Genomic DNA, 25030 nt, shown 5'->3' on the forward strand with positions numbered 1-25030 from the left:
AAGCTCCTCACATGTGTGGCCAGGACAAGTCAGGACAAACACAACAGACAACAGGAACGGGGAAGCAAGGATACTTGCAAAGCATGGAGGCTATGTTTGGCTATCAGGAAAGAGTACTGTGAATGGGAGGTTCTTGTTGAGATACATCAGCTGATGAGGCTGGAGATGCGTAGGAGCCTGGCTAAGGAGTCTGTCCTTACTTTAATGGGTATGAGAAACCGGCTCCTGAGAGCTTTGGATCAAGGACTTGGCAGAATTGAAGCTACCCTCCCAGAGCATCAGTCTGATAGTCTTGTTGCTCTGACCTTTCACACACAGACACCTCTCCTCCCTCTGTGTTTGTAGGTGTGGATGATGGTGCTGACATCCCCAGGGAGCTGGTGGTAGGCATCTATGAACGGATACAGCAGAAGGAACTCAGGTCCAATGAGGACCACGTCACATATGTCACCAAGGTGGAAAAGTCCATTGTGGGCATGAAGACAGTAAGTGTCCACCGCAGAGCAGTACTTGCCATGTGAGGGTCAGCTTCCTCTCCCATGGTTGCCAAGCCACCTCTATCTCCTGTTCCCTTTCCTTTCCTTCTTCCTAGCATCTCCTTCTAGTCTCATCCTTACTTTCCAAAATCTACAACTATTGTGCTCCAGACACTCCTCCTGTCTTTTCCCTTGCCTAATTTCCTCACTGCCATTGCACCAGCTGCTACAGTGGAGGGAATGAGGGGAGCTGCCCAGTGGTCCAGGGTTGAAGCATCTGGATGGCCAGGTGGAAGGTTTAGGATCTGCTTCTTAAGTGGCACAGATACCAGGCTCTGCTGGGTGGTTCCAGGGAACAGAGAGCAGGAAATGGGCTCAAGTAGTCTGTGGTATCTCAAACCAAGCAGGTCACTGTTGTGACCTGTGTCAGAGGCAACATGTTCTAAGTATGCAATGATTTTTAAAGCCAGCCCCTCTGTAGGTCACCGCACTACTCATATCCCCAGAGGTGATGTTTACCATGGATGTGAAGGATACAGAGAAGCTTCCTGTCCCCCTGCTGAGTGGCTCAGGGATTAGGTGGAGAGCTGGGGACCTGGTCTGAGGCTTTGCCTGGCCTTCTTCTCCCAACCAATACAAGGCGAGCATCTTCTGCTCTTCGTCCTTTACGGCTGTGGTTCTGGCCCCTGTCTGGTTTGCAAATGATTTGCTTCCCTCACGCACTGGAGTAGATTTGCAGTGTCAGTGCCCGTGTACTCCCCTCCCTCTTGCACATTTGCATTTAGTGCACAGTAACGCCAGCTCAGGTGTCACACCTGCAGACTGTCGCCTGGGAGCTGGGGGTCATAGGGGGAAGAGGCTAACAGTGCCTGGATTTGACCAGTCTGAACGCCCCTTTCGATCTCCTTTTCCCACCCCTTAATCTCCTCATTCACTCCAGCATAAGGACCACTTCTCTTCTGTCTCTGCTCCGTAGAAAAGCGAGAGCCCAGATGAGTGAGAGGAGATTTATGACCAAGTGCGATCCCTGTTAGGGCCCCCACTCCTCTGCCTGGGACTCCGTATCCTCTTCTGGAAAATGGGTGCCCTGGGGTAAGGCTGAGGCCTGGAGGTCTCTGAGCACCTCGCCTGGGTTCCAGGTGCTGTCGGTGCCACACCGCCGCCTGGTGTGCTGCAGCCGGCTCTTCGAGGTGACGGATGTGAACAAGCTGCAGAAGCAGGCGGCACATCAGAGGGAAGTGTTCCTCTTCAACGACCTGCTGGTGGTGAGCAGCGGGGCCTTCCGGTCTGGGGTGGACTGAGCGGAGTCAGGGGCTGCCCAGAGGCCCCGCCTACTCGGGAGGGGGCGGGGCCAGGCGACCTGAAGCGTGAAAGTGCTGAAGGAGGCAGAAAGCGGCCCTCTGAGCTTCGGGACACAGTGCTGTCTGCACAGCAGCTAGGTCAGTTTTTTCAGAGCACTTGTCCATGGTGGGTGTGAGGCAGTTCAGGCAGATTCCTGCTCTGTAAGTCATGAAGCCGAGGCACAGAGACTTTAAATGATTTGTTCATGGTTAAACTTCCCGATGGAAATGCACTAGATCCCAGACCTTCTACCTCTCCAAGTTACAGGAAATCTGGGCCAGGGGCGTCCCAGTCTTGGGAGGGCTGGTGGATCTTCTTGGATCTTGGGCGGGGCAGAAGAGTCTGGAATTGTGGGGGGGGGTCACATCTGTAGGGTACCTGTGTTTGCTCTTTGAAAATGGGTATCCACTGCCTCAACTATGTGTCAGGCATTGGTGTAAGCTCCCAGAAACAGGGGTGAACAAGACTGGAACAAGGTTTGTCTTCCCCTGGTGTTGCCCCCATCCTCTTATCAATGAATGAGCCACGCGGACACCACAGCCTCTAGAATGGCCCGACCCAACCCCTCTCGCTACCTCCTGGCCTATTCAGGTCTGACCCCCAGCACCTGGCCAGTGTCAGCCAGTAGGATCCTCCTCCCACAGAGTAAGGGTGCAGCCCTCAGAGAGGGCACCCTCGACTCCGGTGCAGAAGGAAATGCAGACTCTCCCTTGGGGAGCCCAGGTCCTCAACCTCTTTCCCTGTACACTCCTGGGGCAGCTCTAGCGCTCTGACCCCCAAACGTCTCTCATCTCTTGGTCCTTTTTCTGGCAACTCCTTCACCTAAAAACTCCCCTGGGCTTTGGCCTGGCAACTTCTGTGCTTCATGCAAGCCTCAATTCCAAAGCTGCCTCCCAGGGAAGCCCTTCTGCCCACAAGGTAAGGTGGCTTGCCAGTCACCTTCTGCTCCTTACCCTGTTTCTTTTCCTTTGAAATACTTGCCAGTGTCTGAAATTAACTTCGGCATCCCTTTCTTACTTTCCTTTTTGCTGTTGTGCTCCATTGATTGAGGGATTGACTGTCTTACTCCCCCTTTGCATGAGCACTTTTTCCCAGAATGCGGCTCTATCCCCAGATCATCTTCTATCCCCAGAGTGTGGCTCACAGGAGCTGAATGAATTTAGATACTGAGCAATTGGCTCACTGAGTGTTCATTTTAGTAGGGGTGGGAGCTAACAAGTAATTAAGAAAACAAGTGGACAAGATAATCTTGCCATGAAGACAGTGAAACAGTGGTAAGACAGAGTGGCTTGTTCTGCTTTTGATTTGCCTTTTTTTAGGTGAGGCAGTGTAGGAAGGCATCGCTAAGGAAGGAGTGTTTGAGTTAAGATCAAAGTCATGAGAGTAGTCTAGCCATGCAAAAAGCTGCAGGGATGGCTGTGGAAAGGGACCCGTGTGTGCAAAGGGCCTGTGGTGGGACGGAGCTGGCCTTTTTCAAGCTGCAGAAAGGAGGACAGTTTTGGCTGCAGCAAAAATCTAGAGTAAGGCAGGGGCCAGATCTGGTGTGGCTTGCAGGCCAGCGTAGGAAATGGAGACTGGTTCCTCAGTGCAGAGGCGATTGCCACGGGTGGCTTTGGGCCATGAAGAACACACTGTATACCCCTATGTGCACATATGCAAGTCTGTAAATGTATCCGAAGTGCCTATGTATACACGTACGTGTGTTTACCTTTGAGTGCTGACTTGTGTGTTCACACGTGTCCCTGAGAGTTCATGCAAGGGTGCAGATGCACATTCACTGGAGCCCCCCAGTCAGTGCATGTTTTTGTCCCTCTCGGGTAGATCCTCAAACTGTGCCCAAAGAAGAAGAGCACCTCCACGTACACCTTCTGCAAGTCCGTCGGCCTGCTGGGCATGCAGTTCCACCTCTTTGAAAATGAGTGTAAGTCCTGGGGCGCGAACTACCAGAGGGAGCAAGGGAAGCTGAGGGGGAAGCTGGGCATGGGGCAGGCGACTGGGAGATGCCGCCCCTCCCAGTGTCTGGCTGGCTCAGCCCCCACTGCTGCTCACAGCCCTCTGGGCCTGGGGCTGGTTTCCAGATTATTCTCATGGCATCACACTGGTGACCCCTCTGTCGGGCTCAGAGAAGAAGCAGGCGCTGCACTTCTGTGCCCTGGGCTCAGACGAGATGCAGAAGTTCGTGGAGGACTTGAAGGAGTCCATCGCGGAGGTGACAGAGCTGGAGCAGGTCCGGATAGAGTGTAAGGACGCGGGGACCGGGCTCTCTGAGGCAAGGGACGGGACAGCTTGCATACAGGCAACTCTGGCCCTGGGACCCCCCACCCCTCCCCTGTCCCGCTTAGACCCTCTTCCCTCCCCACCTGTCCTCCCAGAGTGCTGCTTCACCACAGTCTGTGCGCTGGAGCAGGCACATGTGTGTGCACATGGGGCTCTTGTGCAAAGAACCCTGCCATTTTGGACCAGCATCCAGGCAGACTGCAAACTCGAGAAGTCCATGAACTCGTGGGCTTTTCTTTCCTCTAAACTATTTTTTTATTTGCCCCATTTGTAGTCCAAGTGCAGATAGTGCATCTGGTTACTTTCATTTCTCCAACCTCTTTTAATCTAGAATAACCTTTCCACTTTCTATACATACGTGTGTGTGTGTGTGTGTGTGTGTGTGTGTGTGTGTGTGTATGTATAGTCTGTTTATATATATTGTCTGTTTGAAGAGTAGTTCAGGCTGGTTTTCCTTACCATCTCTCATCCTAGAGTTGTCTTTCTGCTCCCCTTAGGAACACCTAGGTTCTGTTTTTTGTTTGTTTGCTTGTTTTGTTTTGTTTTAGTACTGGGAATCGAACTCATGACCTTGCACTTTTGAGGCAGGTGCAGTGCCACTCAGCTAAATCCGAGTCCTGGAACACCTAGGTTTTGGATGGTTCCAGCTCAGGAATATCAGAATATCAGTGGGTCTCCTTCTATGTCCATATGGTTACCATTCACTTTCAGGTTTAGGAACTAAGCAGTGATAACTTATAAAACTGTGCCCTTCTTCAGGCTTTGGCTGGTCAAGCATCGCAGAGGCTCCATATGGACTTGAAGAGAAAAAAATCATAGAAGGATGGATTCAGAAACTAAGTCAGAAAATACAAATAGAAAATACAAAGAAGGTCTGCCCTTTGTAGCCACTTAATTGAAAAGTGTCCCTTGGGCTGGGCATTTAGCTCAGTGGTTCCAGCACATGCCTTGCAAGCACAAGGACCCAAGTTCGATCCCCAGTACCAAAAAAAAAAAGAAAGAAAAAAGAAAAGTGTCCCTAAATCAATATAAGTGCACAGGGCAATAGGAAGGGTAGTGGGGGATTTTGAGCAGGGAGTCAATATGACAGGACGATACTATTTAATCATTATTTTGGAGCACCTGCAGGGGCAAAGCAGTTTATCTACACCCTGCTAATGCTCGCAGGACCTGGAGAGAGATGTGTGGGGCCCGTCTGACAGGTGAGGATCATTGAAGGGAAGCAGTGAGTCCAGGCCACACACACTATAAATGGAGCCCCTGTCCTTCACATTTCAGTCTGGGTCCACTTAAGTGTTCTTTCCACTCTGAGCCTAAGGATTTCTCTAGAAATTTCTAAGAAAACTGTCAAAATCAAGGTAAAACAAAAGCTTACCAGATATGACTCAGGTGACAGCTTGGCAGGGAGAGGTGCAGGGTTGGCTCATCTGGGGCAGTGGTGTTACACACAGACACTAAAAGTGTTAGATTAGATACCCAGAGAGGAACCCTAGCTGTTGTTCTGGAACATTCTCAAGGCTTCACTTCTCTTGTCAGAATGGAACACGTGACTCTACAGTGCCCTGGGAAGCCACTGCACATCTCCTGGCCCCAGCATGGCTGCAAGAGGCACTTTTCTTCCTCCAGACCATAAACCCCTTCCCAAAGTAAGCAGATATTACCAAAATCTGCTATGTCGAGTGGAACAACCTCTCCTGATGGTCAGAGGGGAAGAGATCAGGGTGTCTTAGTTTCTTCTTGTTGCTGAGGCAAAATACCTGACACCCACATGTAAAGGAGGAAAGGTTTATTTCGGCTCACAGACTGTAGAAGTTTCAGTCCATAGTCAGCTGGCTCCAAGACAGGGCAGCATGGAAGAGGCCATTGCAGAGGAGAAACAGCTCACAGCATGGTGGGCTGGAAGCAATGAGGGATCAAGGGAGGAGGAGAGACACACACCCTTCTAGGCCACACCCACAGTGACCCACCTCTTCCCACCAGACTTCGCCTCCCAACATTACACCCACATTAAAACCCCTGTGGACTAATCCAGTCACTTCCCAAAAGCCCTACCTATGGTCGACATAAATTATAACAGAGGCAAAGCCTAAAGTTTGGCTCTCAGTCTTCAAATAAAGAAAAGGGAAGAAACAGCTGGAGAGAGATGAAGGACTGGCCAAGAAGCAGGGAGGAGAGGGAATCAGAAAGTGAAAAAGAAAACAAAGCCAATAGCAGCAACCATACATTGAGCACGTACGACATGCCAGGCACTGGGCTGTTGGCCAAATCCATCATTTAGTTCTCACATCCTTCCCTGAGTTCATATTCTCCTCATCTTATCAACAGAGAAACTGAGGCATTGTGAGTTCTCACAGTCACAGCAAGTGCGGTACCTAGTCCTCCTGACTCCCTAAGTGTGATTAGGAAGCAAATTGATCCAAAGCCAAGAGGACCCATTGGGAGCAGCTGGCATTCACATTTAAGTCTGACTCCATGGTTCAAGTTCTTTCCACCCTAAACCATGGTTCGATAAAAATGGGTAGTGTTGACGGATGGTATGAGGTAGACAACTGGGACAGATGGTTCTGCTGCGGGAGGTTGTGAGGAAGTGTTCCTGGATCCGAGGCCACTAAGGAGGCCACAAATGAAACCCAGGAGAGTGGCCTTAATGAAAGGAACTTGAGTTATGTCTCCTGGAACACAAAAGCCAGAGAAACGATTGAGTAATGATTGTCAGGTAGCTGGCACTGACAGTCACATCTCCAAGGAAGGTGACTGGCAGTTTTCTAGCGCCACTGGGAGAATAAGAAGGAACACACTTCTAATCCAGGGAGAGATGTTAAAGTGGAGAACCAAGACAGATGTCCTGGCCACTTGGGCCATGCAAGCTGGACAGATGGGGCAGTTGGGATCTCTCAGCCACTGTGGCCACTCAGTCTTGTGGGATGCACATGGGGGACTAGATGTCACCAACTGCGGTAAGACCTGCAGGCCAAGTACTCATTTTCTTTCACAGTTCTGGGGGTAGCCCCAGGGACCTCATGCAGGCTGAGCAAATGCTCCACCACTGGCCCACACCCCCAGCCATCAAGAGCTCCTTACACGTCATCATCTGAGCACTTGCTGTAAGCCAGACCTAGTCCTATGTGCTGTATGGCCAGTCTTCTTAAAAACTTCTTTGCAGAAGGGAGGACATCTCCTCCAGTGAAGCACAGACAGGTTAGGTAACTTACCTAAGCCACACAGCTATCAAGCACCAGAGCCGGGATTTCCCTGGGTAGTTGGCCTCCCTCATGCTGACCTCTTCCACCGGTCTTGGACATTCAAGCAGGTCCCATCATGTACAGATGAAGAAACTGCAGCTCCCAGGGCAGACTCAACCAGCTGCTAAGTGCCATGCTAGAGCATGAGGTCCCTGTCTTGCAGCATGCAGTAGGGCTTCCCCACCCTCCTCTTTCTTGTCCTGCTCTCTTCATTTCCTTGTTCACATGCATGGTGGAGGTCAAGGTTCTATGTGCTCATGGCCTCCCCCCTCCTTAGGGGAGCTGGAGAGGCAGCAGGGAAGGAAGATGCTCTCCTTCAAGGCTGGGGGAGCCCAGATGGACCCGCAGTCAAAGCAAGGATCACCCACAGGTGAGTAGCAGCTCTTACTTTGGCCCCAGCCCACAAAAGGCCACTTGCAGCCCCAAGCCTGGCTTCAGGGAGACTTGGGTGGGAGGTGTGCCCATTTTTCTACTCATTCCTTTCCACTGAGGAGCTCTTATCTTGCTGTGTTTATTCTCATGGGCTTTAGTAATGGGAACAAGAAGGAAAGTGCAAGAGAAATGTGTCCATTGCACAAATGACACCAGAGCTCAGGAGTCCATATGATGTGGTACCATTTACCCTGGAGGAATCAGGCCAAGAGTGTTGTCATCCTTACCCAAGATAGGAGGAGTGGGGTAGAAAGGAAGGATGGCTAGTAGGGAGTCTGGGAATCTCCTCTGCCCCATGTAGAGCCTGGCTCTTTCCCTAACAAGCCCCAAGCATTATCTAATACAGGTCCAGGTCAGACACCCTGAAATCCAGATAAGCCTCATACTCATTTCTCAAATGGTTTATTCCATGAATTGTCTATTCCAGCAGTCAGACAGCTTCAGGCTTGGTGTCCTCTAGGCCATGCTCTCTAGACCTGCTCGCTCAGCCCTCTGATGTCCCCTTTGCTGCCCCAACCTTACTTGCCACCTGTAAATGGCACAGGAGATAATGGTACCACCTCCCCTCCACCAGCCCCCAATAAAAAGAAGTTAGAAGGAGAGATAGTGCGAGGTTTAAACCCCATGCCAACATAATCCCAGTAAATCAGCCCAAACTGTTTATTCATTAACTTAGTCGTTTAGCTTCACTTTCAGCAAACATATACTATGTGTGAGGGCTGCCCTGTGCTGAACACCAGGAATCCAGGGTCACAGCAAGAGCCCGGATTGGGCTGAGGAAGTCCAGAGGGTTCCTGTGGTCCCAAACCCTCAGCACTGGCCCTGATACCAGACTTGCACAGGCTGCAGCACGGGAACTGGCCATGCCTGCCAGGACATGTAATCCACTTTCCAAGCACACTGTGGGACTCACGGAGATTCTCACTGTGATGGGTTCCACCTGCCACCAGCACCCATACTTCACCACCCAGCCTGACTTCAGTAGCTCCTTGATTTTGTAGTATCATGAGGGTGGCGGTCACAGCTTGTTTTCATGGCTGCCTAAGCCCCAGAGCCAATACTCTGCTCTGATTTATTCCCTCTCATCCTGTATCGATAGCCCTGCTGGCCTCTCTTTGGGAAATGCAAGCCCTGGTCACACTAGGATGGTGTCTCCAGGGACCTGTCCACAGATTGCCTCTGTAGTGAGGTGTTTCTAATTCCCAAAAGATGCCACAGCCCCGTCTTGTGCTTTGGAAAGCAGGGGGCTGAGGAAAGTAAGGGAAATTGCCCCCCGCCAGGGGAGGGATTGAGAAATCAAAGGGATCCTGCTGAGTGGCAGTGGAAGCTGGGGCCCAGTGGGACCCTGCTGTCCTACAGGATGGGCAGAGTGCCTTAGCAGTAATCATAGATCACATGGGCTCCGCCATATACCAGGCACTATGGCAAGTACTGTACCAGGCTTACGTCATCAAGTCACAGGAGGAAGGACAAAGTACAGTCCTTCCTTCAAGGGAGCCGAGGCTGGCCAACCTGGTGCCCACAGACCAGGGCCCACCTCATAAGCTGACTTTCCCACTCCATCTTGGGAAGGCTTTGTGCCCATTAGACTGAACAATGCCACCATCAGAAAGCATGTCAGAGGTCAGGAAGTGTGGAGGCCCAAAGGGGTGCAGCATCTTACCCACACAGCGAGCGGGCCGAACTGGGCTCCCACCTTCCGGCCCGCTGAGCCGGGCTGCACCTCAGCAAGGCATGTGCCGTGCCCACAGCCTGGCTGCCCGTGCCAGCTAACTGCAGAGGTGCGAGGGCAGGAGGAGGGAAGGCCTGGGGCTCCACCAGGACTGGTAGAGAATGAGCGCTGTGCTGTTTACATTCAAAGCCGAGAGGGACGCTGCACTGGGGGAGAAGCCCACGGAGAGCCCCGGGGAGGTAAGTGGAGGCCTGGTGCGTCCAGGTGAGTGACTTCGTACCCCTCGTCCTTCTTCTCACCTTCTCTGTTGTTTCTCTTCTCAGGTATTAATCAATGCCTCCCCAGCCCGACTCACCATTTTACCAATTTCAAGAGATACAATTAAAAGTTACTGCTAGCATGGGTAACACCACTCTCCCAGCGCCTAGTTAATCCGCCAGCACATTCTGCCCACTCCCAGCCCAGCCCTGTGGAAAGGGTACCGTAGCACCTCCCTCTTCCCTCCCATACTGCCCTCCGCCCACTCCCCAGCAAAGCTCTGCCCGACACATGCGCTATCGGGGAACCCAGTGTCCCTTTCCCCCGTCCTCCTGGCCCCCATGTGAGGGAGCCTGGGCTCCCCCTGGAGAGTCACACTCAAGTCAGGTCCCCAGGCGATCGCTCGTGGGCCTGCCATGCCATTTGGACCCCTCTCTGGGGAAGATGGAGAATTGAGTGGGGGCAAAGAAGGGGCTTCTCTGAAAGAGCTGGTCCCCTACAGAGCTGGCCATCGTAGGGATGGAGCTGAGCAGGGCTGGGGCTGTCTTGAAGGAAAGGATACCCATCCCCAGACTACACAGGAAAGGACATGGGGGTCCCTGCCGGCCCCAAGGCATCTCCCCTGTGGGGAACATGCAGCGGCACCCTCCGTGATGGACCCCGCTGTTTCCCAGTGAACCTAGGCCCCTTTTCTTTGCCACCAGGATACCAGTTGTTCATACACACAGTCCTTTCCCAACCTCACTTCAGGCTGGAGAGGCCCCCTAGTGTGAGGAAGGAGCCCCATCGCCAGGCTGCTAAGCCCGGAAACTGCAGGATGCCCTAGGAGCTCAGTTTCCTCCCACCCCAGTGCCCCCACCCCCCACACACGAGTGTCTGGAGGAGGCGCCCCTACTCGGAGGAGCTTCCGCCGGGCAGCTGACCAGCCCCGGGTGGGTATTCCATCCCCGCCCTCCTCTCCCATCTTCCCACAGCCGCCCATCTCAGCCTTGCAGATAAACACGCCGAGTGACCCGCCCTCTGGCCTGTTCCGGCAGCCCTGCCCCTGCCCTGGCCACAGCTCCGCACGGGGGACCAACAGTCTGACGCCCGTTTTCCCTCTCTCCATCCTGTGCGGCCCTGTGGCTATCTGCAAGGCTGCCACCCCTCAGCTAGCTCCAGGGCCCTGCCAGCCCCTGCTCCCCTGCACAGAGGACAGCCTTGCTGCCCCATGGCCTCTGCTGGACCCCAAGCTCTCCTCTGCCCTCTCCTTTGTCATTGCCTGGCGGACCCCTCTGGCAGGCGCTTGTCCATTTTCTCTGAGCTGTTCTGACATGCTACTCATTTTTCACCTCTGTCTCCTCTCTTCTTTCTCTCTTTCCCTCCCTCTCTCTTTCTGTCTTTCCTGAGTTAGAATGAGAGGACATTTTGCTGTCACATCCTGCTTTTCACTTACTGACCATTAAAGATAAAGGACCCAGGCTGGGGTGAGGGCTGGGGGCACCCACAGCGGAGGAAGAGCCAGCACATGGGCGTGGGAGAGGGTTGCGGCCAAGCGCTGAGGTCACATGGAAGCATCAGCCAAGGAGAAAGCAGCCCACCGGTCTGAACTGGGTGGCCAGGCATTTGCCTACAGAGGGGCGGTCATGAAGGGAGGACAGGGAAGCAGAGGGGCTCAGCCTGTCTGCTGGCCTCGGGTCACTTTTCTCTCTGGGAACAGTTCAGAATAGAAGCAATGGGGAAAGGAGCCCATGCCTTTTGGCAGTGGTGGTGACAGAGGCCTTCTTCAGAATAAGAATGACAGAGGGCTCCCCAGGAAGCAGGGACTTGCAAGCCATACCCTCTGTCTGCTGTGTGTCTGGCAGGACAGTGAGGGGCTCTGAGGAAACTTCATTCATTTAAGGGATCTTGGAACTAGAAAACACCTCTGTGTCAGAGGATGGGGAATAAAGCCTGCAACATGCAGACTACAGAGCCGGGGCTTATGAATACTGAGGGGCGAAGGAGTGGCTGGGGGCTTGCAATGGAGGTAGCTTATAGGAGTGTTCAGATCCAGGAGGGCCCTTGACAAAGCATCCTTAGCTAACAAGCAGAACCAGGAAGTGCAGGTTGAAGGCTCCAAGATGTTATTGGGCTGGGCCTGGGATAAGGTCTCCTCCCCTACAGCCTCGATGTCCCCTCTGTGGTCTGAGTAGCAGGCCATAGGTGGTGGAGCCCAGCCACGACAGCAGCCCAACAGGAAGCGCCCTCAGAAAGGAAGGGTCTTAGCCTCCCTGCAGGGCCCAGGTGTTTGGAGGGGTTCATAGTGTCACAGCCACTGGTTGGGATTCTTGGGGGTAGGGGTAGGGTGAGGAATTAATACTTTCCAGAATGCTTTAACCTCCCTTATGCTCAGTTTCTCCAGCTCCCATTGCTAGCAAGAGGAGGCCAGGGGAGCTGACACTGACCCCTGTGGTCTGCTGCAGGGTGGTCCCATGGGCCATTGGTCCACTTCCTCCTACCCCTACCCAGGGATAAAGATCAGAATCCCTCTAACTCTCCGCTCCTGCTGCCAGGCAACCTTCACCAGAACCCAGCTTGGGCTGAGGAAGGTGGGCACCCAAATGTGCCCTCTGATGTTTGGGCTGGCTTGAATACAGGGCCATGGCCACATGGTGTCTGGAAGGACAGGGCAGGTCCAGAAGACCCTTTCTGGGGTCTCTAGCATTCTGAGGTGATACCAGCTATCACCAGGTTCTGTCTTTAAAGAAGCAGGAGGGAAGAGGGGTCTTGAAAGGATCAGAAATGCTTGGCTCTTCCCTTTTTCCCCTCAGCACTCCCCTGGGAGGCAGGCAGGGTCCAAGGCCATTTACCAGCTTTCCAGCTCAGTGCGTAGGGAGGCACTGGGGAGCAGTTTGCTGAGAGTCGGTATGCGGAGATATGCAGAGCCAGTCTCACTGAAGAGGAGACTGAGGCCTGGAGAGCCACACGTACCCACCATCAGGCTGGGGCTCTGCCCTCTCTGGTACAGAACAGCCCCGGTCGAAGCCAGCCTGCCTCTGGCTAGAGTGCTGGGCAGAGGGTCAGAGAAAAGGCTGAGAGCACCTGATGGGCTGCAGGGATGGGAGCAGGGAGGGAGACAAAGGGAGGCTCAGGCAGCCTGTCTCAGCCCTGGGAACTAGTCTCGTAACATGTCATGCTTCTCTGGCTGTTTCTAAACTAGGTGTCAATTCACAACAGGCTTCAAACGTCCCAGCACAACTCCAGGCTGGGGGCCGAGAGGGGAGCGCCAGCTCCAGCACCAGCACCACCGCCAGACCCACAGCCTAGCCCTTTGAGAGAGCAGCCCCTGCCGCTGCCACCGCTGCCGCCCACACCCCCCGGCACCCTGGTGCAGTGCCAGCAAATTGTCAAGGTCATTGTCCTGGACAAGCCCTGCTTGGCGCGCATGGAGCCCCTGCTGAGCCAGGCTCTCTCCTGCTACACCTCGTCCTCCTCTGATTCCTGCGGCTCCACACCTCTGGGCGGCCCGGGTTCCCCTGTCAAGGTCATCCACCAGCCTCCGCTGCCCCCGCCCCCACCCCCTTACAATCACCCTCACCAGTTCTGCCCACCCGGCTCCCTGCTGCACCGCAGGCGCTACTCCAGCGGCTCCAGGAGCCTGGTGTAGCCCTGCCTCCCGCAGCCTGCTGCTCCAGGAAGGTCGGCCACCAGGGGGCCTCAGCTGCCCCTTTGCTGCTCCCCATATCCTGGCATCCGTAGTCACTGTTTGGAAAGAGAACCCTGATCCCTGGCACTTGGATTTGCCTGGTCCGGCCACCCTGCCCTTACTCAGCTGAGCATTCCCCAAACCTGGAGACAGCACCTCCCTCTCCTGGGGCCCCGCACAGCCAGATGAGGCGATACCTGTGGCCACCACTCTCCCCAGTCAGACCATAGAGTGAAGAAACTCAGAGCTGAGGGGCTGAGCAGCTTTCAGGCTTGGGTACTATTCATGGCCCAGCCTCAGCCCATGGGCAGGCTTGGGAGGCTAGGGTGGCTGGCAGTGACAACAGAGCCCCAGGTGGAGGGTGGCTGAGCTGAATGGAAGAGGGTAGCGGGCAGAAGGCAGAAGGAGGAGCTTGTTCTGCTCCCCTGTCCCCAGCCCAGCCATCTCAGGAGGCTGCTCCTAGTCCCCAGGGACATTAGCTGTCCTGGCCTCCTCCCCTCAGGCCCTTCTCAAGAGCTGACTCCAGGAAAGCTTTGAGAAAGGGAGGAGGAGCGAGGAGCACTTGGCTCTCTCTAGTTTAGTTCAGCAGGGCCATGAGATTACGAGGTCATATATCTGCAAAATGCACTTTTTAAAAAGCATTCAGTAGTTCCCTAGCCCCAAATAAAACCCAGCCAGTGCCAAATGCACACAAGTGCTGGCATGTAAACATGCACCAGAACCAGGTTAATTTCAGAAATGAGTGGATGGGTGCTGATCCACCCAGTGGGCGTTCTAGTGGAGGTTCTACTGGGCCCGGAGTCCGGGTTTGTGTTACTCAGCAGCCTCCAGGAAAAACTTGGATACCAAAGTACACAGGATCATGAGGCCCCAGAGGACTCAAGTCTCCCTGCTGCCTCAGCCTTTAATAGTCCCAAGTGAAGGCACAGATCCCCTCCAGCGAGACTGGCTGAGTCCCTTAACGTCACAAAGGAGAGCCAAGCAGGGCTGCTGGCCTCCCAGGGTGAGCAGGAGCAGAAAGCCACCCTCAGGTCTCCACGAAGCCTGAGCCTGAGGAGAGACAGCCCATCCTCAAAGCCACGGGTCAGTGCCCTGGCCACCCCATCATGGAGGTTTCAGGAAGTATCTGCTGCAAGCCCAGCCACACTGTGGTCCTGTGCTTGCAGCTACAGCTGTCCTTCCTCACAGTCCTTCCTCTTGGAGCCTGTTTATAAAGCCTCCAGGGAGATGCAATAGATAACGGCTACGTCTAAAGTGAATTGGCTTCTCCAGCCGCACAGCATGCCCTGGACTGCAGCATCCTGGGCCAGGGAGGAGGCAAGGATACTCTCTGCCCTCAGAGGGGCCAGGTGACCTAGTTTCCTGTGTAAGCATATGAACACCCAGACGTCATCATGAGGTCACTCAGTGAGTTTATTTCTGGCTCTGTCTTTGTCAGCCTGGTTTCCGTAACTTGGGACCAATTTGCCGTCTCCCTCCTGACTCCCAGCCCATTTGTTTCCCCCACACTGGCAGCCTCAGCCCCTCCGGGGACTGTTCTGAACAGAGATGCTTTCCGAGCCTGGAGGAGTGAGACAGCTGACAAATGAGGCCAAAATCCAGACACCTTGCTGCCCTGAGCCAGGGTCTCCAGGGGAGATGGAGCTGCAGGGGTGGCAGTGGGTGAATCTTGAGTGAGAGTGCTGAAAATGGAGTACAAATTACGAATAGGAGACAAGGTATGAGGTATGAAAGAATAGAGTAATGAGTGCAGCTAAATGTACTTATGGGGTGGGAGAGATTGGTGCCAAGGGCTGCTTGAGAAGGGCACAGCCCTAGACAGCTCTGCGCCCACTGTCAGGTCCCTGGTTCCTGCTCACAGTGTGAGCAAAGTGTCCTCCTTCCCAGTTGGCGGGCACAGCAATGCCTGCCCCTCCCTCCCTCTCAGCCAAAGTCCAACTTCCCTGATGGCAGCAACCAAGGTTTTAGGGCTGGCTCATGCACATTCTCTGGGGCCCTGGATGTCCAGGCCCCATCCCCATCCCCAGGTCAGAGGCTCATCTTGGCTTGCTGCAAGGTGGCCCTGGGCCCCATGGGCAACAGGGGCCTCTTGCACAGAAAGAGACCAGCCTGGGGTGGACAGCACAGAGCAGCCTGAACCAGGAAGGGTCTGGACAGGAGTCAGCAGGATAAGAAACCCCTCTGGCTCTTTCCCAGAGACTGGGGACTTCCTCTCCTTTCCCTATGGGAGCAGCCACATCAGGGGCTCCCAGAGGGCCCAGCAGAGATGCTCAGGGGCCCTCCTGCTCTCCCAAGACTAAGGGCAGTGCAGTGCTGACTGAGCCCCAAGCACCCTGAAACAGCTCCACTTCTTTGACCCTCTAGGCCTTACTCTGGGGTACCTGGCTCCTCTCCCATTTTATCCATTTGGCCCAAGTCCAGAGTCAAGAGTGGGAGATGCAACTAGCTTCCTCATCCCTTCCGGGCAAGTCCACTGCCAGACCTGAAGTGGGCCCTGTCTGACACTCGTCCTGGAAGCTGCCTGCCTGCCTGCCTGTCTGTCTGTCTGTCTAGCTCAAAGGTATCTTGCTCCCACACACACTTAGGTCCTGGACTCTGACTCCCCACCACCCACCCACCTGTCCACCAGAGCCTGCCAGGATATCTCTGGTAGGCAATAGGCTTCCCTGGTGACCATCTGTCTATCTGTCCCTGAATCTGGGGAGGCCTCCCTTCTCACTGAACCCCTCCCTGCGCACACCCTTCACCCTGCTGGAGACACGGCTCTCTAGGTAAAGGCAGGGTGGCTGCACCTAGCAATTAATCCAAATGGCAAATATTTTGTAATAAAATAGCCCAGAGGTATTTTATCTGTTCAATTCATAGAGTTTTAGAGATTATATTGAAATATGTCACTTGAGGAAACTGTGTCAGTTGCTTATTTGTTCTCTCACAGGGCGTCTATCCCACGAGGGCTGCGCAGGTGGAGTCCTGGGGGGACAGAGAAGCGAGGCAGCTCTCCTCTTTCACTCCAGGGAAATACACATACGATGGGATGGGCTTCGGAATCTCTCTGTGGGGAAAGTGAGGAGCAGTGGTCTGGTGCAGGGATCCAGGGCAGGGCTGGGTGTGGAGCTGGGAAACCTTCTGTGGGTGCGGGCCAGGCTCCACCCCACCAGTACACACATGTGCACACACTGGTCGAGAAATCGATTACTGTGGCAACTGCGGGACAGCTGAGGAGAGAGGAAGTGCCACAGCAGCCAACCTGCATCCAGGTAGTAAGTGCAGGGCAGTAGCTAGAAGCTTCCACCGGCTTGGATTCTTGCAATGGAGAGCAAGGGTCCTTTGGGAGCTGAAGAAGCCCATTCCACTGGCCAGATTTGATACTTGCCCTTGGGCAATTTATACCAACACCAAGCTCCGAAGTGAAACCTAAGGGTAGGGTCCGGTCTGACAAGTCACTGTACGCCCTTCCTGACTAGATGGGGCCTGAGGTAGAGGACTCGGACATCGCTGGGGAAAATGCTTGGAGCTGAAGGCAGCATCTTGGGAATCCTCTCACTGCTGGGAGCTGACGGAGAACCAGGCTTTTGGGAAGGGGATGACAATGGCCCAGGGGCTGGAAGGCTGGGCACGGGAGGCTGAAATGAGGCCTCTGGGAATGCAAGGGCTCTGGTGAACATTCACAGCCATTGGCAATCTCAGTTCAGTCCTGCTTCAGGGGCCTGGAGACAGGGTGCTTTCCCCAGGTGGGGACAAAGGAGAAAGGCTCCCAGACACGCAGAGGCATCAGAGGACTGCACCGTGAGAAGAGAGCAATGGCCAAGATGGTACCTGCAGAGACGGCACCGAGCTCTCTTGGTGACCAGAACTCTGAACTCACAGAAACCATCCTGTTAAAGTGAAAGGGAACATGAGCTCATCCTCTTCCCAGGAAATGGGAAATTCCAGGAGAAACACAGGCCAGCTAGGACTGGTCCTATCCTCGGAATTCTCTGACCCAAGAAGCCAAGGTCTGGCCCCTGTGGGGAACCTGGTCAGTCTAGTTCTGGGAGAGGGCCTGGGGCTGTAAGGACCCCTTTGATAGGTGTCAGAGAGTAGAAGTGCTCTTCTTCCACCTCCTGCCCGTCACCCAGGAGAGATGCCCGCCCTCTAGTGGGAAAGGGAGACCATTGCATGCTGATGGAGCCGCTGGTGTTTTGGATCCCCTGGGTCATTTGCAGTAAGGACAGAGGCTTTAGTCCCTTTAGTAACCCTTTGCGCTTGGGAAATATACATACATCAGTCATTTAGTTAGAGTGCTACCAGGAAGGGGACATGGGATTTACCGGTGCCTGGCTGAGAGCGATGGCCAAGAATAAGAGGAGAGAGCCAGAACTCGGGATGAATTCGACAAGCTTGTCCACATCCACCAGGCAGCAGGTGCTTTCCAGGCACAGAGGATATGCAGTGACCAGGACAAGCAGCGCTCCTGCCTGAAGGTTCACATGTGGAACCGTCCAAAGGAAACAAGCTGAGAAACAACTATGTTCCCACAGAGGACGGTGACATGGTCAGGGCCATGGGGAAGGCACATGTGAGCGTGTGCGTCCTCTCCAGGAACATTCAACCAAGCCAAGGTCAGGTCTGAGGGCACTGAGCAGTTTCAAGGGTGAAATCTTTTTGAGGCAGGAATCAAGACAATCTGCCAAAAGACCGTTACTTGATATGAGAATAAACTTACATGAAAAAAATCTTCCTCAAGCATCAAAATGGGTTTTAAAAAAGAAAAAAAAACCACTTTCATGGAGGAGATCATAAAATTTTTTCTCCTAGAATGTCCAGGGCAGAAGCACAGGCCCCGAAGAGAAGTGGGCTGGGAGGGCAGTGAGGTGGATCCGATGGGGCCAGGTGGAGGCAGCTGCACAGGAGGTCCGAGGCTGCCACCGTGGGCTCCAGGATGCAGGAAACAGCAGAGGTGAAGCCCAGATGCCTGCCATCAGGCAGCTGCTGTCCAGCACAGGATGCTTATATGGGATTCTGATACTTGGACAAAGGAGGAACCCAGTTTTGGGCCTAGTCAGTCAGCAGGTAACCCCCTATCTTCCTCCTCCCCGGTCACCCCAAACCATGCAGACTGGAGTTTCAAGTAATAGCATAATAGGCACTATGGTCTATTGCCCACTTGGTCCTGGGGTTGGCACTTTTCACGCCTTCATGTGTATTCCATAAAACTACAACAAGACTGATCTCTCTCACAGCAGGGCTGTGCAGTGTGGCTGTGGGCCTCAGCACACCCGCCCTCCCCTCCCAGCCCAGATAGATAGATGTGTCTGATTTACCACTGCTTTCTGGGAACCACCACCAATCAACAGGCTCTTGACACCAAGATGAAATGAAGTTTCCAGTCTGCCCTGTGGCATCCTCACAGAGTCCCCATGAAGAAAGGCATTTTGGGGAGGTGGTTTTGGAGCAGGAGGCAGTAAGCTAAAGCTGTAGGCCAGTAGAGCTGCTGGGTACCTCCCTGTGCCCACTACCCTCAGACTCCTTGTGGAAAATAGCTCTGCTGGCTGGGGATTTAGCTCAGTGGTTCTGCCACCTGCCTCACAAGTGCAAGGTCCCGAATTTGATGCCCAGTACCCTCCCCAAAATAAAGAAAGAAAGAAAAGAAAATACCTTTGCTGTTCCTCCAAAGCTATGCTCCTCAGATGCCCAGGGCTGCTTTCTGTAGGACTCCTGTGGAGTCTGGCAACCCATCCTGGGGCCAACTGGGCTACCTTGGGAGTAAGATCTCTTCTGCCCTCACTTCTGGCAGACCCTTTAGAGGCAGGAAGTGTTCCCTCCAGGAGAAGGTAAGGTCCATCAGAAGCCAGTGGCCAAGAGCCATGGCTGAGCTCTTTTCTGTTCCTCTTCCCTTCCTTGGAAGGCAGCCAGACCCAAAGACAGGTCCCTAGCCCCAGTTTAGTCTCAGGAAGATTAAATGAGGGAACAGGAATGGGCAGGGTCAGGTCCAGAACTGGTCCCAGCAGGAAAATTCCATCCAGGATGAGTCTGCAGGATGCAGGAACTGGAATTCAGGAGATGGGGAGGAGGGATGGGAATTCTCTTCACTCTTCTTCCACCCTCCCGCCCCACTGCAGTTCTGGGCAGTTTTGCTCCCTTGGGAATCAGGCAGCCCCTAGCACCTCAGTGCTTCCTGCTCCCACGACCCAAACTGAATGACCTCGTGCCCAGCTCTGTGGGAACTAGCCGCAGGGAAGGCAAGAGGCCGCCAGGAGACCTGGCTTTTGTGAGCATGTTTCCAGTTTCTTAGACTTCTCTTGCCCACCTTTCCCCAAGAACTCCAATCCCCCAACTCCCTTCCAGGACCACCACTGTCCACTCTTAGGGAGTAGCAGGCAAGGGTGAGGGAGCCTTTTTCCCCTTCACAGGGAGTCACAGCATCCCCAGCCAGACCTGTGAGTGGATGTGCAGCTTAGTTAGTCCAACTACCTAGGTTAATTGTCCTTTTACAGATAAATTCAAGACATGACAAACAGAACAGCAGGTAAGTCAAACTAAGAAGGAAGAACATAATAAACACAAAGGCAGAAGTTAAAAGTCTACATACACACTCAAAAGGAAGAATCCCCCACACACCAGGCAAGCTTCTACTAAACATTCATAGGCTAGACAATTCCAGTCTCAAATGAACTCTTTTAGAAAAGAAAGAACATTCCCTCATTCCTTTTTTATGAGCCTACTGTAAGCATAAAAGCAAAAGCTAAATAGACAAGGACAATATGGGAAAGGGAGACAAGAAGCCAATCATGCTTACCAGCCTTACACAAAAATTCCACACAAAATATTAACAAACTGAGTATGGTACTGAATGACAAAGCCATGACACACCATGACCAGGTTGGGTTTGTCCTGGGATTGAAAGGGTAGTTTAATATGAAGAAAATGTAATTTGCTATATTAACAGACTAAAGGACAAAAACAATATGAACAACTCGATAGATGCCAAAAAGAAATCAATAAAATTCAATATTTATTCCTGATTTTTTAAAAAGCAAATTTGAAACACAAGAAAACGTTACAGCCTAATAAACAGTGTCTACAAAAATCTGCATCAACTATCACACTCAACAGTGAAATGTTAGGCCTTCCTGTCAAAACTAGGAAGGAGGCCTGCTGCCACCACTTCTAGTTCTCTGGCAAAGGAAGACAAGAAAAAGAGACCAGGAATAGTGATTGGAACTAGGCACACTTGTACTTGCAGGCTATCTGGGAGTCTGTGGGAGCAGGAGCCCAAGTTGGAAGCCAGCCTGGGCAACTTAGCAAGATCTTGTCTCAAACTAAAATCTTAAAAAAGGGCTGAGGGTGTAACTCAGTACTGAAGCACTTGTCTAGCACACATGAAGCCCTAGATTCCATTCCTAGCATCACACACACACACACACACACACACACACACACACAGAGGAAATGGAGTGACTGGAAACTAGATTCCACCTAGCACCACACACACACACACACACACACACACACACACACAGAGGAAATGGAGTGACTGGAAAAAGACAACTGCCATTATTTCCAGATAGCCCGAATGTCTATGTAAAATGCCTAAAAGAATCAAGACCAAAGAAAGACTGAAACATTAGCTCCCTACCACCCTGAAGCATTAGCATTAATACAGGGAAAGAGACTGTGAACGGACAAGGAGCCCGGGTCTCCTGATAGTGGCTGCCCCACCGGCCTATACTGGCACTTCCGGGCCTGAACTGCCATTATTTCCAGATAGCCCGAATGTCTATGTAAAATGCCTAAAAGAATCAAGACCAAAGAAAGACTGAAACATTAGCTCCCTACCACCCTGAAGCATTAGCATTAATACAGGGAAAGAGACTGTGAACGGACAAGGAGCCCGGGTCTCCTGATAGTGGCTGCCCCACCGGCCTATACTGGCACTTCCGGGCCTGGCCTTGGGGCCCTTCTCTCCATAACAGACGCAAATGTCACCTGCTGTCCTTGAGGACTAACTCAGGCAGGCATGGCACTGCCACCTTTGATTACTCCGTGGGCAGCTCCTCGTGCAGAAGGTTGCCTGCTGTGGCAAGGGCACTGCTGGGTGGGAGCTGAGCTGCGGCGTAGGGACCGGGCCCTTTGTTCCATTGCGTCTCCCTCAGTGTGCTGTCAAGGTGGATGCAGGCAACGAAAACCTCAGCACAAGGCTGCATCAGATTCTGGGTCGGACTCTTGTCACAGGAATGGGGTGGGGCCCTGAGCTCAAGGATATCCAGGTCACCAAGGGCTCAGGCTGGCAAGGAGCAAGCTCCCCAGTCTCTGTCTGTAACAATTCTATGCCCACCTCCCTAACCCATCCGATGGCTCCTCGGACCAGAGGAGGGACCTGACTGGCTGGTCAACCAACTGGGAGCAGAGAAAGTGGAAAAGCACAACCCAAGGTCTAGGTCACCAGAGCACTTCAGTCCCACACTGCCGCCTGTCAGTCTCTCCACCCTCCCCACCATACCTGTCCTCCCCTGACCTTTGTGTATCCATGGGCGGTTAACAAGCTTTTCATCCCTGTCAGATCCAGTCAGCCCGTTACTTCACTGAGCAGCCAGTCCTGCAGGGAGCCAGGCACATGAAGAGAAAGGGAGGCAGGGACAGAGGCAACCAGTCCTCACCTGAGGCAGAACCGGGAGAAAGAGCAAGCAAGGGCCACAGCAGGCTCTGAGGGTCAGGGGAAGTGCTGCTGAGGAGAAAGGCAAAAGGTTAAGACAGGAAGAGCCCAGGGAATCGTCCCTCTCAGATGAGGGCCACCCTGACCCTCAAAGAGGCGCTTCCCATACCCTCAAAGGCAGGGCCAGTATTAGTTACATCTGCTACAACAGATGGCTCCAAAAGCAAGTGGCTCAAAACCACATGCATGGTTTTTATCCTTCACCATGGGCCAGAGTCCAGGCCCACTGCATAGGGCATTGCTGTGCAGGCCTCCCACGGTGCTGCAGGCCACGTGTCAGCCCAGCCCATGGTGACTTGAAAGAGGCATGGGGCCCACCTCCTGGTGTTTCACACAAGTCGTGATGCCTGATGCGGGAGGCCTTAGACCCTCCACCTGCACCTCTCCGTGACTTCCATGGACCACTCGCCTAGAATCCACATTGCCACAGGAGCTACTGTAGCCTGATACCTCAAAGCTAGCTTTGAAATTACAGTCAGCCACCCCACTTCCCCTTCTCAAAGATAAGGACAAGCCTGGGTGAGAAGAGGACTTGATCCAGAATTCATGGAAGGTATGGAGAATGGAGGTCCACCATGTGTGACCACTCCAAAGGCCACTGCCCTCTGCTTCCCCCTTCTGCGTGGGGCAGGGCTCTGGCTCCCTCCGCTGCTCAAATGTTCCCGCAGGTTACGTACTTAGATGCCCTTAAAACTGAGTGGGTGAAAAGGTCATAAGGAATGGTAGCGAACTGGAAACCACCGTCTGCCACATGAGGGCATTCACTTAAAAAAATTTTTTTAAAATTCCGCGGTGGCCAAAAAACCATGGCTCCCAGATGAGGCCTCTGGTCTCCAATCCAAACTCAGAGTCTAGGAAATGAGATAAAAACAGACTGCAAGTCATAACCATAGCCGCTGTTTATGTGCAACTGTACACGCACACACACGCACACACCTGCTAGTGTTCTGGGTACTCAAACAGTGAAACCGTTGCTCCATGCCCATACTACGGACCCATTATGAGAGGGTTCCCAAGAGCTTTGACCTTGATCTGAAGCCCCTTTCCCTGGCTGCCTGTTTCCTCCACTGCCTTTGGTCCTGGGGAGACAGAAGGGAGGGGGAGAGTGGCAGACACAAGCCTCCCACAGAGCCCTGTATCTGACAGAAACTGTCCCCAGCAGCTGTGAATTTAAAACCAGTGATTCCACAGCTCCACTGCTGGTGAATGTCTGTGGGGCGAGGGAAGGTGGTGTCTGCAGACTCTGACTGTGAGGGGTGCAGAGCTTCTGCCTGCCCGTGCTTAGAGCTGCACAGCACTGACTGCAACACTGACTGTGGGCTCAGGTTGGGGAGCTGCGGGTCTTGGAAGGCTGGCTGCTGGAGGACCCTCCACCATCACGTCCCATGGGGTGTAGGGAGGGACTGAGGCTGTCTGACTTCCGGGCTCGGCTCAGCAACTCCACACTCCAGGAGGAACAGGCCAGGGCAGAGGGGTGAGGTCGCCAGAGAGATCTGGAGTAAGTTCTGGGTGACGGCTGCAGTGAGGGATCCTCTAGGGGCAGTGAGGTTCTGGTGAGGGTGTGCTGAGGACTGGCTCAGCAGTGAGGGTTCAGCCGAGGGCAGGGAGAGCTCAAGTGAGGGCTTGGGCCAAGAGGCAGTGTGGTGGTCTGATGGGCCACGGTGAGGTTGTAGGTCGCTGCTAAGGTCTCCAGTGAGGTCAGGGGTGAGGCATCAGATGAGGGTCGTGGGTGAAGGGTCGTTAAGGCTGAACAGAGAGAGTGCCCTTCTACTTTGCGGGGGCTGTGGGAGGCACGATACCACCCCACTTCCCTCTGCCACCAGGAGGCAGCAGTGAGCCCATGCCCACCCCATAGATGGTTTTGGTGAGACCCTGAACTGGCAACAATGAGCACTGGCAGAAGCAATTTCCCTGTGCTTTCCCTTGGTCCTCCTCCTTTGGTACCAGCGGGGTGAGCACTAGTACACAGAGCAGACCAGAAGGAGGCCGAAGGGGTCGCCAGGATCCAGGGCATCTGCTGTGACCAAGGGGCCCCCCTCTCAGGCAGAAGAACCCTCAGTCCCGGGCCCTGGAAGAGAAGTCTCTCGGTCTGTGGGGCAGTGGCTCCGGGTGAAAGCTACCTATGCACCATTCCCCCAGGCCACTGTCCTGAAGTGTTCCAGTCCGCCACATCGTCTGCTTTCCCATCTGGATGCACGGGGAGGAGCTGCTGTGACTCATAGGTGCGTGGGAGGAAGGATTAGGTGGGAAACAGAACAGAAGTTAGGGGGGAGGGGACCATGGAGCCATGGACACCCGACACGCTGCCTCTCTTCCCTTGGGAGACCCTTGGTGCCCTGGGGAAGGGGAGATGAAAAGCAGCGAGAGGGAGAGATCCAGAGAGAAAATGAGACGGCATAGGCAGAGGAACCCTGAGGTGGGGCACCAGCCCCAGGACTCCCTCCCCTCCCCTGGGGAGGCTAAGCCGGTGTGGGGTGAGACAAAGAAGAGGCCGTGGTGGCAGCAATCTGTACATGCTTATTTGTCCCCCTCACTGAGTTTATTGGTACACTTTAGGTACACAGTACAGTTACATCCATCATTGGGATCGTGTACCTTTACACGACAGGTCTTGGTTCTCATTTTTCCCCTTGTCCCTGCCCTCCCTTCACCCCTCCTCCCCTCCCCATTTACAAGCACTTCATTTCCCTTTCTTCATTTTCTCATATTTTTCTTTTCCCTCATTAGCTTTCCCCTTCCCTTCCCACTTTCCCTACACCTTTAGCCCCTTTCTTCCTGTTTCACATTGTCCATTATATCATTAGGATCTTATGCACTATTATAGTTTATTCACACCAGAGAAACTATTCGGTATTTACACATGTGTGACTTATTTATTTCACTTAGGAGTTTGTCATAGCTAAAACTTGGAAGCAGCCCATTTGCCCATCAGTTGGAAACTGGATAAAGAAGATGTGGTTTTTCTATAAA

General features: G+C 53.5%; 1 protein-coding gene across 1 annotated transcript in view; it reads left to right on the plus strand.

Moving 5' to 3' along the window:
• The window catches only part of Iqsec3 (IQ motif and Sec7 domain ArfGEF 3), a 38580-nt gene extending 22311 nt beyond the window's left edge, over positions 1-16269 (plus strand). Inside the window, exons 6-12 of the mRNA XM_010630659.2 lie at positions 346-485; positions 1616-1741; positions 3639-3738; positions 3896-4057; positions 7614-7706; positions 9630-9679; positions 12880-16269. Coding sequence (XP_010628961.1) covers positions 346-485; positions 1616-1741; positions 3639-3738; positions 3896-4057; positions 7614-7706; positions 9630-9679; positions 12880-13326 — 1118 coding nt within the window. The 3' untranslated portion in view covers positions 13327-16269. The remainder of the gene's footprint in view (positions 1-345; positions 486-1615; positions 1742-3638; positions 3739-3895; positions 4058-7613; positions 7707-9629; positions 9680-12879) is intronic.
• The last annotated feature ends 8761 nt before the right edge of the window (positions 16270-25030 follow it).

The sequence above is a fragment of the Fukomys damarensis genome, unplaced genomic scaffold (genome assembly GCF_012274545.1).
Source record: "Fukomys damarensis isolate Sample0158 unplaced genomic scaffold, DMR_v1.0_HiC HiC_scaffold_5, whole genome shotgun sequence".
Taxonomy (NCBI): Eukaryota; Metazoa; Chordata; class Mammalia; order Rodentia; family Bathyergidae; genus Fukomys; species Fukomys damarensis.